Source organism: Anarhichas minor, unplaced genomic scaffold (genome assembly GCF_050575085.1).
Source record: "Anarhichas minor isolate MPS153535 unplaced genomic scaffold, ASM5057508v1 ptg000027l, whole genome shotgun sequence".
Taxonomy (NCBI): Eukaryota; Metazoa; Chordata; class Actinopteri; order Perciformes; family Anarhichadidae; genus Anarhichas; species Anarhichas minor.
The window spans coordinates 1,330,321-1,348,369 of record NW_027466473.1 but is presented as its reverse complement, the minus strand read 5'-3'; the positions used below and the strand labels follow the sequence as shown (position 1 = coordinate 1,348,369).

At 40.6% G+C, this 18,049-nt stretch overlaps 1 protein-coding gene across 2 annotated transcripts in view; it reads left to right on the top strand.

Moving 5' to 3' along the window:
- The window catches only part of dlg2 (discs, large homolog 2 (Drosophila)), a 284,548-nt gene that overhangs the window by 239,101 nt on the left and 27,398 nt on the right, over positions 1–18,049 (top strand). Inside the window, exons 14-20 of one of the 2 annotated variants that reach the window (XM_076101603.1) lie at positions 2,492–2,661; positions 3,852–3,988; positions 4,802–4,946; positions 5,372–5,537; positions 8,712–8,771; positions 11,414–11,566; positions 15,606–15,762. In XM_076101603.1, the coding sequence (XP_075957718.1) occupies positions 2,492–2,661; positions 3,852–3,988; positions 4,802–4,946; positions 5,372–5,537; positions 8,712–8,771; positions 11,414–11,566; positions 15,606–15,762 (988 nt within the window). The remainder of the gene's footprint in view (positions 1–2,491; positions 2,662–3,851; positions 3,989–4,801; positions 4,947–5,371; positions 5,538–8,711; positions 8,772–11,413; positions 11,567–15,605; positions 15,763–18,049) is intronic. The other variant, XM_076101604.1, reaches the window with a different exon arrangement.

Genomic DNA, 18,049 nt, shown 5'->3' with positions numbered 1-18,049 from the left:
TCATGGTTGCCAAGAACCAATCCAGTAGCGAACACGGGTGTGGGCGTAAATTTTTCTAAGCACATCCGTATCCGACCGTCCACACGCAAACGCAACCCCGGAGTTCTCAAACACCTCCAACCTCGCCGGAGTTTTCAGATCCCTCCGTTTAGGGTGCTCCAAAACTCCGGCGTAGTGTGGCCGCTCAGTGTAAACGTAGCAAATACGGAGTAAAAACGGAGTAGTGTGGACATGGCTTAAGAAGCAGCATTAGAGTGTCCCCCTGTAATTACAACTGTAAGGAATCTGTCCTGATATTTAATTGTATTATATTTGTTGATCTAGCAATTATGGCAGCAAGGAAATGCATTTCTAGCCATCATTGCTATTTTGCCATCAGTGGTCAGTCACAGTGTTTGATTTCCCATCGAATTATTTGAAAAGACTTCAAATAACACTAAAGGAAAAAACCCTGATAATCATACAGATTAACATTTTGATAAGATTTCTTGTTTTTTGTAAACATTTATAAACTATTTAATAAAGAAACAATAAACCAAAAATCTTTTTATATTAAAGTAGAAGTGATGGATGATGCTGGTTCGTGGTTTCAGGCCAGCTCCTGTTCTTTATCCAAGCCTCAGCTCTGCAGCATTACTGTCAGATCACAGATGCTAGACGGGAGCGTAATGCACACCGTCAATCTGGAGCAGATAGCAGGAGTAGCAGGCCGGCATAAATCACTCTTAGCCTAATTGATGGTCACCCATTCCTAGGTGGGCAGCATGACTAATGCATTATGGATGGAGTCTAATCTCTGGGAGGAAGGAGGCCTGAGAGGGATTTGGTTATACCATTATAGAGCCAGACACACTTCCTAACTGTCACTGCTGTGGGACGCTGGAGCAGAGCACTAAGCATACTTAATGCAGCCGCTCGGCTTCAGGGGCCGCTGTGAGCGTTTTAAGTGTTTCTCATGGAGTCGGTTGTTTTGGAGGGTAAAAGCATGGTTGTAGTCAAGACTGAACCCACAATATCCCCACTGCTTTATTGGTATATTCAATTTCCATTAACCTATATAAAATGTATTTAGATCTTACTTCACATTTTTCTCACAATCTCGAGCTTTATTTGTCATTGTCTGTTGTTCATTTAGTAATCACAGACAATAGGTCTTTGTTTAGCTACTTAAACACAAAGTTCAAAATAACAACATACTGAATGTATACTGCGAAGTATAGGTTAAAAGGATATTGCTAAAGGATATGATGTGGAAATATGCAGATATTTATGCTCTGCTTTCCTCTGGTTGAAGTGTGTGTGTATGCATGGGATTTAGTGTGTGTGTGTGGGGGGGGGGGGGGGGGGGAGGGGGGGTCCCAGCTGTTCCCTATTGACCCTGAGGAGAGTTGTGTCCTTGAGTGCTAGGGCATGGATGATTTGGTCAACACCTCAGGGGAATTCAAACTGAGCCGCTTGCTGACTCTGATATTTACACAATGGTGTGCTGGAACTCAGTGTGCCCCACTCTGTCTCTACATCCCAGACATACAGCTACAAAGGGTGTAATATGCACAACACAGCCTGCAATCTAAAACTCATATGTGAGCACATGGGTCAACACTGCACAGTAAATAGGATCTACAGCCAACAAACACACACAGTCTCCTCTGTCATCAAATGTGTGTGTGTCTACAGGGAGACGCAAATAATAGAACTACTCTGGCTGTACTGTGAACATGTTAGTATGTTAGTTAATTTGTGTGTGTCGTTGCTGTTTTCTAAGCATAAAGTTGTTCTTAACATTGTCTCATCTTAACTGTGATTAGAGCTCTTATGATAAACATGATTATCGTGTCAAAATAATTCACGATAATATAATCACGATATCTAAAGAAAATTTAAAATAATGATGCTATCATTCAAATTCATCTTTAACTTTGTTTAAGTGTTTCGTCTCTTTTTCAGCAAATGAATTACACTCAAAATACGAGGCCAGGGAAGAGAAGAGAGTTTGTAACTTTAACTATATATATATATATATATAATATAGTTATTTAAGATGTGCTGGATTATTACACAATAATATCATATATATTAACATGATATAAATATTTCATTTGTAAATATCATGGTTTTGATCAATGCCTGTAAATGGTGACACCCCTCATTGTGATAGAACAGCTCTTAATAAAAATAGTAAACATCATGTGAATTCATAAAAGTTAGTTTGTTTGACCTTAAAAAAACTCATGTAAAAAACCTTTCCCAAAGTGACTGCTGTGAATCAGCCTTACAAACACTTACACTGTTTTACCAGTTACTTCCCTCTGCAATCGTCACCCTGGACAGATTTAAATTCAGTCAATCCCCTGTTCTTGTCAACCAGAGTTATAACAGCGTTAGATCTATTTCACTTGTGTGTGTGTCTTTTGAAATGTGTTTTAAGTTATTCGTCAAAGGAGATTTTTTTGTTGCTTTGTGACATTGATGCACAGTGTTCCTCTTCCAGAGTAAACGACTGCATCCTGCGGGTGAACAACTCCGACGTGTCTGAAGTCTCTCACAGTAAGGCAGTAGAAGCCCTGAAGGTTGCAGGTTCTATTGTTCGGCTGTATGTGCGGCGCCGCAGGCCGATGCTCGAGACCATCATTGAGATCAAACTCATCAAAGGACCAAAAGGTGAGCTCAGACACACTTGACTGATAATATTCACTCCTGTAAGGAGTGAATATTATTTTGTGTAAGGCAAAGTAAAATAAAAGATAAATACATTTTTAATCGCATGATTTTTTTGCGGTTAATCTCATTGTTATGCGCAAAGTTCAATAATGAATTCAAAACGAATGTATTGCGCACTTTTATTTTAAAAGTACTGCTATATGAACAAGTGTGCAATAACATTTGGTTTGCAAACACTTTAAACAAATAAGGTTATTTTTAGCAGCAGTATTCCCTTTACACAGTAGCAGTTATAATACAGTTATGATTCTGATAATAGATATTCAGCCGGTGTTCACAACTTTATCTTCATGTGTGTAATAGATGCAATTTGAAATATACACCTTGCAAACCTATCTACGTCATGTTTTTACATTTGTTAAATTCTCAGTAGGGATATCTAAATGATGCTTATTATACATATTACAAACAAAACACTCAAAAAAACCTCTAAAAACTAAACTAAACATAATTTTAATGAATCATTGCTTTTTTTGGTCAGATATATGCAACGCTGATTACCATAATATGTGTGGTATTTGTTATAAATGTACGTTGGTACATAGAGGGTGATAAGAAGCTGTACATGGAGGGACTTAGGACCCAGGGGAGTGTAGGTGAAGGAAACAGGAAGTGACGGAAGAGACGCCACACAAACGGCTGTTCACCGCTGGTCGTTCCTGTAACGAGACGATCGCGCAGGGGCCGACGGTGACGGAGTGAAGGGGGGGTTCCGGACCGGGCGTGTCACCCGGGGGGGGGGGGGCGGCAGCAGGAAATGATGCCACACAATCACAGCTGTTCACCGCTCGCTGCCCGGTTCTTGTTAAAAATGTCAGCTTAATAAAAATAAAAAAAACTGCGCTAGCGCGCAATAATATAATTGTCGCTGTTAATTAATGAATGCGTTATTATCGCGTTAACTTGCCAAACACTAACATATATATGTTCTTTGACCATGTCTCAAGTTTAGCTGAACTGGTTTCAAACAGGGTTTTCCTCGGCCCAATAAAAGTAAAAATATTTAGATACATATGCTGTATAGCTTGATAGATGATCATTATGGTATTGTCTGATGCCTAACATAAATCTCCAATACATACAACTCAGAAACTAACCAACTACTTTCATATATGCAAACACACGCACAGGGCTTGGCTTCAGTATTGCAGGTGGAGTTGGAAACCAGCACATCCCTGGTGACAACAGCATATACGTCACCAAGATCATCGACGGCGGGGCAGCACAGAAGGATGGCCGGCTGCAAGTAGGAGACCGGCTGTTAATGGTGAGTACAAGTGTATATAAGTTAGTATACAGTATATCATAATATTTAGTATCCATCTATCTGTGGTGGAGGACTCAAATGCAGACAACACCAGAAGTAGAGTGAAGCAGGTATTTAATGAATAGAGAACAGGAAACTTACAGGAACACAACAGGGAATCCATGGACGAGACAAGAGACGAGGGGGGAAATCCAGCAGGACGAGGCAGGGCAGGCAGACGGGGAAACCGGGAAAAGGACGAGCCAAACGGGCCGGTAGACATGGCAATGATCTGGCAAGGAGTGACTGAGAGGCAGGGGTTTAAATAGTGGCTGGATAGAGGCAGGTGAAGGGAGTTAGGCTGATGATGAGGGAGGCTGACAGGTGCACTGAATGAGCTGATAGGTGAGTGAGAAATAAAGAGACAGGAGAGAAGAGGCAGAGCTGTGACAATCTGTCTGTCTGTCCCTATGTCTCTCTCTCTATCTTTCGCTCTATCTGTCTGTCTGTCTGTGTCTCTCTCGCTCTCTCTCTCTCTCTCTCTCTCTTAACTAGCAGTGTATCAATCAGACACTCTTCCTGCAGCTTTAGTCTAAACGATGAAATGAGTCTGTATCTGACATTAGCTCAGTAGTATAACAGCAAGCTCTTCTTGAGGAGGGCATCCCTCTTGCTTAACCAACGCTTAATTTAATTACCTTCCTACTGTTGTGTTCACACCCGAACACCATCTGTCATCATCCCTATAGACAGGGAGCCTGCTGGTCGGTCTGATCTGAGCAGCCTCTAAAGCTCCTGATTAAACAAACGGGGACTGTTTCTGTGTCTGGACAGGTGAACAACTATAGTCTGGAGGAGGTGTCTCATGAAGAGGCTGTGGCCATTTTGAAGAACACGTCGGACGTGGTTTACCTAAAGGTGGGAAAGCCCACCAATGTCTACCTATCAGATCCCTATGGGCCTCCTGATATCACACACTGTAAGTCCTCACCTCTTGTATTTGAACTTGGCCAGTCATCTGCTGTTGGAAGATTTTAGACTAAAAGTGTGTCATGTGTAATGTAATGTGAGATGTGTGTGCAAATACACATCTGCAGTCATTGATTTTTGCCACACACAACATGTTATCACCACGGTAACTAGAAAATATTGAACTGCACACACACTTGTGAAAAGATTCTTTGTTTTCATATGTATGATAGTTAATATAGATGTTTAGTGCTGCAGTCAGATTTTAACCCTAAATTGCTGTATTTTGAAACTAAACAGGAATACAAAATAGAAAAAATTATAAAAACAAATTGACTTACTTGATGTCATGGAAGCATGTGTCAGCTAGTTTTGTCTGTTAAAGCAGCTGCCTCTGTTTTCTCTCTCTCTCTCTGTCTCGCTCTTCCTCCACAGCTTTCTCTCCAGCAATGGAAAATCATATCTCTTCCCCCGTCAACAGTGGCACTCTGGAGTACAAGTCTGGTCTCCCTCCCATCTCCCCTGGAAGTTATTCCCCCCTCCCTAAGCACTTACTTGGGGAAGAGGATATAAACAGGTTGGATGGTTTTTCCTTCTTACGGTAATTACCTCCTTTCCTACCAGACAACTAAAACTACAGGTAGATGTGTCTCCTTCTTCTCCTGTCTGATCTCTGTTTGTGTAAGTAATCAAAACTCCACGAGGAGTTATGATGCAATTTGAAAACACATCTTGTTTCTCTGTGTTTGGAACTTTTGGTTTTATTCTCATAGTCTGTGTCCAGTTTCCACTGCAGTGTTTTTCAAAGAAGGTTCTGGTTCGATTAAGTTGGGTCCCCCTTGATTCGCAATCAGGATCGGCAACATATTTACTGAAACAATTATTTATAAAATAGACGGTTTCCCAGAAACTGCTAATTGAAAACCACTGGTCTGCTGTGTTTCTGTTGTACTGTTTTGTGTTTGTGCCTGAATGTCTCTTTTTATGATTTCTTTCTGAACATTGTGTTGTTCAGTGCATTGTGACGCCTGTCGGTAAACCACTGGAGCATTAAGCACATCAGAACCATAGCACTTTTGTTGTGTCTGTGTGTCGGTGCTATGAGCTGTGGTTGTGAAAGGCTTTGGTAATGTTGGTTATTATCAGTGGAAATGATGTTGTTATCATAGCGGCAGCCTCAGGTCCAGCAGCAGTACCATCACGGCACAGTGAGACAGATGTTCAGTCTGTCTTTCCTGTTTGTGTGACTAGACAGCAATCATCAGGGCTTTGTTGTGTATTTTACAGGGAGCTGTTGACTTTTGGTTCTTAAAAATAATGTATAAAAAAAACCTCATGACGCATGCCCCAATAATAATAAGGCCATTCTGCCCTAGTGTAAGAGGGAAAACCAACTTTCTCACACAAACTAAATGAAAATGCGATCAAAACCCAGTCTCTGAACATTCATGAGCTCTGAAAGTTTCAGAAAATGTCTGCTGTGCTTACTCTCCCTGTTTTTGTCCTGTTCTGTATGTATTTCACTACCTGTTGGGTGTACAGTCACTACTCCCAGTCCAAACAGAAGAAGACTTAAGATGTCTCACTGGAGACAGCCAGAAATGAGCAGCTCTCTAACACCTAATCCCATAGCAAGCTACCACGAGGCTCCGGACCAAGCAGGCCATATTTCCTATAAAGTCAAATCTAAGAGTAACGTGTGTGTCCCCGGGGGGCTGGTCTGAGTGGCGGTCTCATCGGTTCTATGTAACTGCATTAGACGACTGACAAATGAGAGCAGATTGTTAGGATGATTGGTGGATATCACAATTAACTAACGCACACGTACATTCCATAATTCCACAATGCTTCTCCGTTCGATGAGGTCATTGTTGTTCGCTGTAGCAAGAATTATGTTGTGTTGTAAATAAAGAGCGGTGGAGCAGAGTGATAATAAAAGTTCATTTGAGAGGATAAGTGTAGGAGCCCCGTGTTAAGCTTTGTGGAGTGAAGGATTAGTGCTCCATTCTCTCTGGAGTTAAGAGGTTTACTATTTGCTCTTGGACAAGGTGCCTGACATTACCCTGCTGCCCTAAAGTGAAGCACTCTGCTCTGAACGCTGGGTTCTACACATACAGTCAGAACAAACGGTGTGAATACTACAACGCCATGTGGATCCTCACTTACGGTAATAGCTGACGATGAGTCCTCATCAGTAGCTTCTTTCATTTCATCACTGATATGAAGTAGAATAATTGTTCCTAACAATTCTGCTAAATATTGATAAAACGGTTAGGAGAGAGTAGAGGGGAGAACCCTTCTGCTATACTTCCTCTAGATATCCTGTGCTCACAGCGATATGGAGCCACAGTCTTCATGGAGATACTCTACTAAGAGGAGTGAAAAATAACCTAGCCAGCAAGGTTTGCACATTTTTAGCAATCATGCTAAGAAGAATTTAATGAAAGATCACACCGAAATGATGACTTGATTATTACATTACAAGTAATATCTTATCAGTTCTATGGCTGTTATACAGTAGGGTGGGAAGTCCAAATATTAGGCACTGTATTGTTCAACAGCTCACTGTATTGTCGTCAGTTTTCTTCAATATTTTTGCCAGACATTTTAAAACTTCTTCTTTAAGGAGTAACTCCATGCAGGGCACTACATTTGCCATTTGAAAAGAAGTTCAGAAATGCACAGAGTTCCTGTACTGGTACTCCAAAACCTAAGTTGAAGGCTAAAGAATATAAGAAACTGAGCGGTGAACCGCACCTCCACAGGGCAGCTGTACAGTCCAGACTCTAAAGTGCACCTACGGGTCCTCACAAGGTCACTGTGTTTTGGTGCGATCTGTACTGACCGGCTGCCTCAAGTCAGCTCATTTCACTGTGAATGATTCAGCAGCAGAAACGGAGCCAACTGTCCAGACATCTCACCAGTGGATCCTTATTGACACTCGGTACAAGTACAGAATCCAGCAATCAAATTAGAAGAACAGCTGGTTTGAAATATTTGCTCTAAATAAATGAAAGACATCCTTCACACGTCTGATCTCTGACCTTTGCCATGCATTAAGCTTCCACCCTGCAGTGTTCGCCCTCCTCTCTTGACATTTTCTGGAGGAAAACACTGTGTGAGCACATGAAGTGACCTCATTTTGTTTGGACTCCATTTCCATCTTCAGCCACAGTCTGCCAGAAGGGACAGAGTTTCTTGGTGATGATGTTTCATGTTCGAACAGGATGCAAACACACAACAGTTGGTCACAGAGAGAGAGAAGGCAGGAGGAGGATGAGGAAGAGAGAAGTGTGGAGGTGTAACAGTGACATCACGAGTCTAGTCCATGCGACTGTGTTTGTGTGGCTGTGACATCAACAGCTTACACGTACACACACATTGTGCACAAATTAGTCCTTTCCAAACTCACATACTGTACTGCATGTTAACACGTGTGAATCCACATCAGTTCACAAACAGCAGACATGCACTCACTGAGTGTTCACAGAGTGTCTAACCAACGATATGGATTCGCAGCATGTCTGCAGCAGATTAAACCTACTGTTCATGAGCTAGCACAGATGAGCTCACTCTGTCTGGTGGTGATGTTGATGATGAATCCCTCAGTCCTTTTAAGGACATGGCCTTTTCTGTTTTCAGCTGTCTTGTTTTGTTCTATGTAACATGCCACCAAGTGTGTCTTTCATCAGTGTCTTAATGTGTGAGAAAATCAATGGTAAAAGTTGGTTATCAATGGTTGGTTATGAAACGTTGACTTTTTCCATCCCATTAGAAATCCCTCGTTAGATGACGGGGAGGGTCGCAGGTTTGATTCCCAGCACTTCCAGTTGAGGTGAGATATTTAGCGTCTCTGTCACCTACTGCATGCCCCTGCATGTTCGTCATCGTTTGTGTTTTTTAGCGCAACAAATCGTTGGAAATAAAAATTCAATCATTAGACTTTTTTTAAGCATGAGACATTTACATTGGGAATCGGATGCCTGACTATATGTGATGTATAAATTCTAATGTACTGTTGAATGTTTCTACCTAAATTTCTCCTCAGAGATAATGTTTCTATTATATTACAAAATATGGTGACTTTTAACAATGTTGGCATACATTCTTATGTTGTACAAAAGAGAAGATTATTCCCTATTGAAATAAGTTGATTCAATTAAAGTCTTAAATGGGAACTAAGGCCATAATCACAATTCATACATGTTATACTGTGCTGCAAGAATGAGTCCAAAATCTGGAAAAGAGTCCGCATTTTTGCACGTCCGGTTCCCTCGTCTCAAAGTCAATGGGTTTTTTGAATGTGTTTTCGGTTAGATGCCTGAAGTAACAACACATTCTCAGTCCCAACTCGTCAAATCCCGTCATTTAGTCAGTGCCCCTTGGCATCAGTTATCGATGCACTAGGTACCCTCCTCGCGTTAGTTTTCAACGTGTCAGGACGTCGTTTCAAAATACGCTCATTACATGCATAGTGTCCTTTCAAAATAAACTTTGGTTTTCATAAGAAGTTTAGGCAACAAAACCATTTATTTAGGTTTAGGAAATGATTGTGTTTGCAGTTAACTTCACTGACTAACGACTCACCTGACCACTGACTGACGATCTGTCACTAGAGAATCACGTGACTCACGGGACTAACCGTACTGAGTCACGTGACTAACGACTGACATGATGATACTAACGTTACAAAAATAAATGTGACAAAATAAGATAACGTTGACCTTTAGTTTCTCATGGGGCACAAACAGCGGCCTCCTGTGTTTGTTAAATGTAAGTACCATAAAGTTATTTTCTGCAATACTCCAAAATCCAATGAAAAATACCATTGTCTTTTTTTCAATGGAACCAGTGCAATACTAACTTCCTGGTTGGCCTACAAAGATACATCATCCCTTTAGCACTCTATTGCTATGGTCTAAGACAGTCCAAATATATTCGTAAACTTAAACGACTCTCTCCTAAATCCTAAATCTAGAGTGTTAAATCTGAAATGCATGATGTCAAGTGTAAAGTGTGGAACTGCTCCATAGACGATGTTCTAGATGACACTGAGAGCACTGGGGGAATGTTCTGAGGATATGGTACATTTTCTGTTTTACCACTGAGGACACGAATAGAATATTACCCATTTGGGTATAAAAGAAAACAACACAAAATCAGTCTCCCATTCATTGTCTCCATAGACATAGCTCCACACTTTATACTTATGACATCACAAGTGAGACTTCTCTGGTTCCTGGCTCTGATGGAGAGTACATCATGTTCACAAATATTGATTGAACTTTCCTAGTCCATGGAAATAACTTTGTAGAGTTCTGCCTTTAGCTAAAGAGTGTCGCCAATAGATGACTTTCTGGTGAGAATGCTACATTAAAGCAAGAATATGACATTTGAAAGAAGAAATGACACAATCCGTCTCTTGCAAATAAAGTTAAATTGATAAGCAATTATACACACTGTTGCTCAATCCAACACACTCAGGAGTTTTACCACTAGCTAATAGTGGCTAACGTTAGAAAACTGAAGATGTTTATTGCTTTGTGAGTCACTTCACTGACTTTATGACTACGATGAATTAAACCTGTAGATCACAATATTAGTAAACAACATTTAAAAGCTCCTGGATCAGTTTGCTGACTACATTTTCGCAACAGAAATGTAATTCCTTGAAACTATAAATCATTTAAGCTCTTAAATATCAAATAATATTGATACCACCACCACATAGTTTAATGGATAACCATGTCTGCTGAAGAACCACATTCACTTTAAAACATAAACATTGTAGGAATGCTATAAGTACATCATATTATGCAAATTAAAATATGTGTTAACTCCTGTACCCCTGCAATAAACCAATGTATACAATTACAGTTAGTCAGATCCCCCATGCCAGAACATGAACTCAACAATTTGAATAGTTTATTATTCATTGAAGTCATATATCAAGCATAGAGTGCTGAACATTCTCTGGTTCCATCTTCTGTTCTTTTCACAGCAAACTGAAACTCTTTGGGGTTTCGACTGTTGGATAAAAAGCAAAAAAGCTTATTGATGACATCACTGTGGACTGTGGGAAATTGCCCAGAGCATTTCCAGTCATTCAGATATTTTACTGGCTGAGCGATTCATCAATTGATCAAAAATTCTAACAGGTCCGTTGATAATGAAATACTTGTTAGTTGTAACGATAATATTAGTCTCCTATTAGTGTAGCTGGCAGGAAATGAGTTGGCTCAAGTGCCTTTTCTTTTCAACACGTAAAGCATGCTCTCTCTGACTTCAGTGTTTTGACCAGCGAGAACCATTTACACCATGTAGCAGTACTTCCTCCTACTCTTTCTGCTGCGTATTATGCTGCTTTATTTCTATTATTCTTCCTGTCTTTCATCATCTTTGTTTATCCAGACCCTTCGTCCCCGCATTCGTCTCTGGACACTAACCTCTCTGCTCTTGTCTCTCACTCCACTGTAGGCCTCCTGAGCCAGTTTACAGCACTGTGAACAAATTATGTGACAAAGCACCCTCCCCCCGACACTATTCACCAGTGGAGTGTGACAAAAGCCTCCTCCACTCCGTCCCCCTCCCATATCACTTAAGCCTGTTCCCTGACTCGGACTTCACCAGGTACTTTCCACCACCACCTCTCTTGCCTCCACCACTCTGTCCCACCCCTCCATATGAATGGCATGCCATGATACCATTGGTCCTTTACAACCACCTGGGTTTCTCCAATGAGCTCAGTTGATTGCTCTCTTCATTAACCACTCCTTGGTGTTGTTTTCTCAAGCTAGCATGCTCTTCCTCCCTCCTCTTCCCTCTCTCCTCAGGGCTCTGACTAAGCAGGAGCCTTGCAGCCTGATCACCTACAAAATGTTATCCAGTGACGGAAGAAGTGCTCAGTAGCACTGCACTGTTGAAATACTCTGTCACAAGTACAAGTCATTCGTTTAATACTTTAATTCAGTAAAAGCTAAAAAAGGGTCTATTTCAGAATAATGTTTAGTATATAATTGGATTATAATCAATGTTGCAGCTGGTAACGTTGGAGCTCATTTTAATGACTTTATAAACTGCTAGCTAGTTTGTAAAGTCCCCCCAGGGAGAAAACATGCATCTCATCGTATCTTAACCTATGATATTACATCATAGTTTATTTGTTGATTACATGTTGTGTTAATAATCTGACACTGCAACGTAACTAAAGTTATCAGATAAAGGTAATGCCTTTTGAATCGTAGTGGAGTAGAAGTATTTAAGTAGCAGAGAATAACAAGTACAAGCACCTCAAAATTGTTCTTAGGCACAGTTCTTGAGTAAATGTACTTTGTTAATTTCCAAAATTGTTTTTTATCACAGTTTGGCTTCGACAATTTTCTGTAATTTTCTGTCACAAGTGCACAATATATTGTTTAACACACAATCGATACTTCAAATCAAACAGCCTGAGCCTGAAACGTAGACTAACAGACTTACTCTACCTGCAGCCTTTCACAAAAAGATCATAGATATCTAGCTGATTTCATTGCTCCCTCGTTTCCGTTCTGTTCTTACAGTAATCAACAGATTTTAGTCATCTATTGGTGTCATTTCTCTGATCTCTCACCGTGTTGGGGTGGCGCTCATAAGACTTCAGGTGTTTTTTCTTTAAAACCGTTGCCATTAGTAAACATCATATGACCGATGAGATGCTATGTGAGTATTGCCATCGCCTCAGTAGAGTGAGAGAGGAAATCCTCACGGCTCTGTCTCGCTTTACTGATTGGTGGAGCTAAGATGGAAGGAAGAGATGTGAGTGAGGTGACCATGTTAGCCAAATGGAAATGTAAAGTCATGGATTGGATCGGTAATAAATGTGCATGCTGCCAAAGTGACGAGTGACCTGGTTCGTTAGGTACAAACTTTAACTAACTTAATTCTTTCAACCTCGATCTTAAACCTCATACCACCTCTCTGTATCGATACATACATTCACCAAAATCTGTTGGTTTTACAGTAAAATAATGCTTTTGTGTGTATACATATACCTTCGTATATTTTAGTAAATATGTGTGTAGGGCCATGTTGCTGCCTGCCATGTCCAAACATATTTGTTACTGCTCTGCCTGTATCAATCAAACAAAACGTACTTTTTACTGGTGAAGTAGTAGTACAGTACGCACATGTTATGAATAGTCATTTTAGTTCTATTAACACGGTAGCTTATCTTTACCATCTGGTGTGAATGTGAATCCTCTGCCGGCTGACAGAGATGATTGGTTCCTTGGATTTCTAAATTCATAGAAAAGAAGCAGTGACACACGTCTGTTTGCCACGTGCTGCTGAAAGACAACAATGATGCTGTCTGCAATTGGAGAATACAAATGTCTTACTTTTACAGTTCCTCTGTCACTTTCCATTTGAAACAAGGATTCTTTTTTTTATAAACACTGTGGCTACAAACGACCCCCGTAATAGAAGAAAGACTGTTATCTGAACGGAGAATCTAGGGATGATGTTTGTAAAGGGTGTAATTTTGCGCTAAAATAATAATGTTAATATAAGTAAAAGTAATTTGACTTGTCTTCAACCCTCCAAACTGAACAAAGCAGCAGCAGAGGTTCTGCTCATGTGGAGATTTCATTTTGGCAGGTTGTAACACACAGCTTATGTCTCGAGAGTTTGTTTCATCATGAGACACTGTAGCTCTACCAATTCATTTTAGATTTAAAAAAATTTTGGTTTTGTTCCACCTTGCTGTGCTTCTCACAACCCTTTTTCTTATAAATGCAAGAGTTTAGTTTAACATTTTCCATGCAAAACCACCTGAATTAATTAGTACCCTCATCCTGGTGTCATCCAGTTTGATCCTGGCTCTGTTCCTTAGATGAACAATCTTCATACATTAAGGTGTCTCTGATACAGTACAGAGATATTTTTTCCGACAATGAAATGTTAGGGACAAGATGAAGTTGAACCACCAAAGTTAACTGCTGTTTTTCAAATGTCATTAACTTATTGTAACCTATAGTTAATATTGTCCCATGATTATTCATGCATTTGCCGTAGGGGGTTGATTCAGTGTCTCATGTGAACCATGCAGCTCTAATAACAGCAACGCGTCAGTCCCAGAGTGCTTGTTTTCTAATGAAGGATCATTGACTGTTCACAGACATTGTGGTTTGAGAACTATTCTCTCCTCTGCTCTTTGCATGAATGAGTCCTTCATCTGTTCCACAGCAGCGTTCTGCAGGCTCTTATCTATGGATAACTTAGACTAACTGTCAATTCAGTCTGTAGGGCATCAACATTGCTTTGCAAAGGTTTTTCTCATAAAACCTGCAGGGTTGCAAAAATGGTTGAAAATGGCAGAGGGAAGATTGTTCTCCCTTAGAAATGCCTGAACTCATGCAAATCAGCCTGTGGCTGGTGACTGGTTTCACTGTGACTGGATTTATAGAGAGGGTGATTTCGCAAATAAAAATGTTTTGCAGTTTAGCAAAAACATGATGTGGTTTGGCTCTTTGGTCAAGTTATAACCGCCAAGTTTTTGTTAAAGCCAGAAACTGATGTATCGTCAAACGATGCTGATAGGAGGCTGGCTTGTTGACAGGGACAGACACTAAATGGGGGTACTGAAACATGAGGACACATGATTGGTTCTGCTCCCAATGATGTGGCTTTGCTTCTTCATGCTTCAGTAGTTTGTGTATTCACCAGCAGGTGACAGTGTGCTGCTTACAATCATGATGACGTTCATTCATGAGGAAATAGTTTGATTTCAGTGTTTAGTGTGCTCGATACCATTGCTATTTGACAACACAGGGGAATAACTACTGTCTTTAGACAATGGGTTTCACTCTGCATCATCTCTCCGTGTACATTTTCATATCAACTTTATTTTTGTCCCTGAAGGGCAACTGGTTTTACATTAAGCAATATAACATACATGAAGGAATATAGATAGACACTACAATAAGAGGAAGGAGAGGGCTCCTGAAAACAAGTGGACTAGTCCAACAACAGTAGTCACTGGTGTCTAACTCACACTTCCACAGTGTTCAAAAGCACAGCAGCAATAACGTCTGAAAAATAAATTCAAGTCAGACAGAATGAATACTGGCGGAGTATGGCCATATAGTACTAATACACACCAGACATGTTAAATAAAGGATCAACTTCTCTGCCATCATAACACATGTCTTCGTCAGCAGCATATATGTCAACAAAGAAATCACTGTTGCCATCATCATCCGCATCATCAACAACATGAACCACATCATCATATCATCAGCTGTATAGGCTGCCTTGAACCAAATCTTCTTCAAATGAGAGTCTGTGGCCTAAAGTATGTCAGTGTTTGAGTCAGCCCTATAGGTGCGTGTGTGTGCGTGCGTGTGTGTGTGTGTGTGTGTGTGTGTGTGTGTGTGATCAAGCCAGTGTGTGTGAGCATGTGACGAGGTTCCTTTTCCGTCACAACTGAATTGGGGACAAGTGATCCTAAGTAGAGCACCATCCCCCCGTGAAGCTCCGGCAGTCTTTGAGCTCCGTTGCCTGAGCAAAGCATCACTGAGGCTTTGGTCGACGTACCTCGCACTTATTGTCCACCTCTGTCGCAGCCCGAGCCAAAGATGCTGAAACCCAACGACTCCCCCGAGCTGATGTACTATCTGAACTGTCTGTACAGGGAACCCAGGAAGGTGGTGCTCCACAAAGGCTCCACGGGCCTGGGCTTCAACATCGTGGGCGGTGAAGACGGAGAGGGTATCTTTGTCTCCTTCATCCTGGCAGGAGGGCCTGCCGACCTGAGTGGAGAGCTGAGGCGAGGCGACCAGATCTTATCGGTGAGTAGATACAAGACACACAGCCATGTTGGAAAATATTCCAAAGGGATTGTGATCATAAGTCATGGATCATTAATTGATAAGTCACCATCTGGATTTAGAGTTTGGGATCAAGTGTTGTACAGTAGAAATGTATGGCCTATTGATTGAAAATGAATATAACAGCCTTTCTTAACTCAGAATACAAGCTGCTTATAAACAAAATATATGCAATAACCTCACCTGTTACATGATGAAAGTCAGAAGTGATCACAAAAAGACCTCAACTAATAGAACAAAGCTGGAAACTACAAGGTTCCCTCACTGCCGGTACAGATCTACTTTTAAAGAGTTAAAAACTGTGTTCCCTGCATATTTATAGAGACTGTAATAGTCCTACTGGCCTAGATTCATTTTCTAGGCCAACCTGGTCTTTTTTTCATCCCTGCAGTATTTCTCCAATATTACCAGGTGTGGTGTGTCTGAGTTACTGTAGTTACTAGACTGTTTATTGTTTGCTGATCTTGTTAACTGGTATGGTAATAGCCTTAGAAGTTGGATTGTATTCCTGGGCTTCCTATTCAGAACCCATTTATTGAACCTTATGTGTGACCACGGGCAAGGCCCGGATTTGGTTTAAAGTTTTAGGGTGCACTGACCCCTTTAATACTGACTCAAACCAACTAAAAGCCCACAGATCCTCTATAATGGTACATGTGGCAGTAAATGATGGACTGAGACAAAAGATTCCCCCAAGATTACAAAATGTATTACAACAATTAACACTTCAAACAAGGTATTAAAAAGACAGGAAATCCATTAAATCTAATAGTTTGAAAACAGTAAAAAGGTATATATCAGATATACTTTGTGACACAAATTACAATAAAAGAGGGGCGTGCTAAAGGATGAATGGTCGTAGTCGCAGACAGAGAAGGGAAAGTTGTACTGTGACGGAGTACTTGCCACACTCCGGTGCCCTACACACACACTGCAAAGCAAAGGGTAAAGAAACAAATTGTGGTGGGAGTGCAAAGAAAACTACCACCAAACACACGATTCTGAGGGTGCGAAGCACAGGTGAGAAACTCTATCACCAAACCCTCCACCGTCTGGGCGGCCACGCTTCCCACCGGCCCTATAGCACTCGTACAAACAGACAGAAAACAGGTGTTCAGCACACAATGTTAGTGCCGTATGGCAGCTTCAAGAATCTACTATTAACTTCTTGGGGGGAAAGCAATGAGCGCCACAAGGGCTAACCGAGGGTAACACAATGAACTAACACTAACAAAAAACAGCTAGGGAACTAAAGACTAAACAAACCCAAACAGCAGTGGCAGTCAGCGTTTCTCCTGCCTGATTATTGCGCAACCCCCACAGAGAGTCGCTATGGAGCCGGACCTAGAGTAAATAAAACAGAGGTAAAATCCACAGCAGCTATGCCTCAACTTAACAAAACTAAAGTTAACGCCTACCAAAGCATTGCACGTGACGGGCACAACCTGTCGCACCAGGGGTCAGAGAGGAAAGACACAGCTCATCGGTACGGCTTATAGAGTGAAACAAACGAATTGGAAACAAGGAAGGCCCTACAGTAGCCAAGGAGGGACATTTCATTACCGGCTACATTCGCTTTATTAAACGTCACTATAGTGATGACCTTTCCGTATTCAAATCAAAACCCACCTTTTCAGAACTGCTTTTAATGTGACCGATATTTTGTTTTAAAATTTTAGTGTATAGCTTTCTTTTATATGATGATTTTAATGTAAAGTGTCTGAGAATTATGAAAAGCGCTCAATAAATAAAGTGTATTATAATATTATTATTATTATTATTATAGTTCTTTTTTACTTGGGTTTTCACCCTTTAATCCAGTGGTTCTCAAACTTTTTCTGTCACGCCCCACTTTGGAGGAAGAAAAATGTTCATGCCCCACCACCCCAACAAAATTGTAACAAAATGGTCCATGTTGAACTTTTATTGAAATAACAACATTTTGACTCCTCCATCTGTGCTTTTTCAAATGATAGAATAAAGAAAATTGTAATCACTTTCAAGTAAACCAGATTGCTCCATCAGACAAAAACAAATACAATATGCAATCACTTTGTTAGAACAATGCAAATAAAGTTCAATCTGTGCAAAAAATAGCTTATTGTGGCTGCAATTAACCTGTTTTGCACTGAATATCTTTTCAAGATAATAACAATAAAGTGCAACCTGTGAAAGACTAAACACAAGTTCAAATATTTGGCAATAAAGAGTTTTACTGAGTTTTACGCTGCATATCTTTTCAAAACAA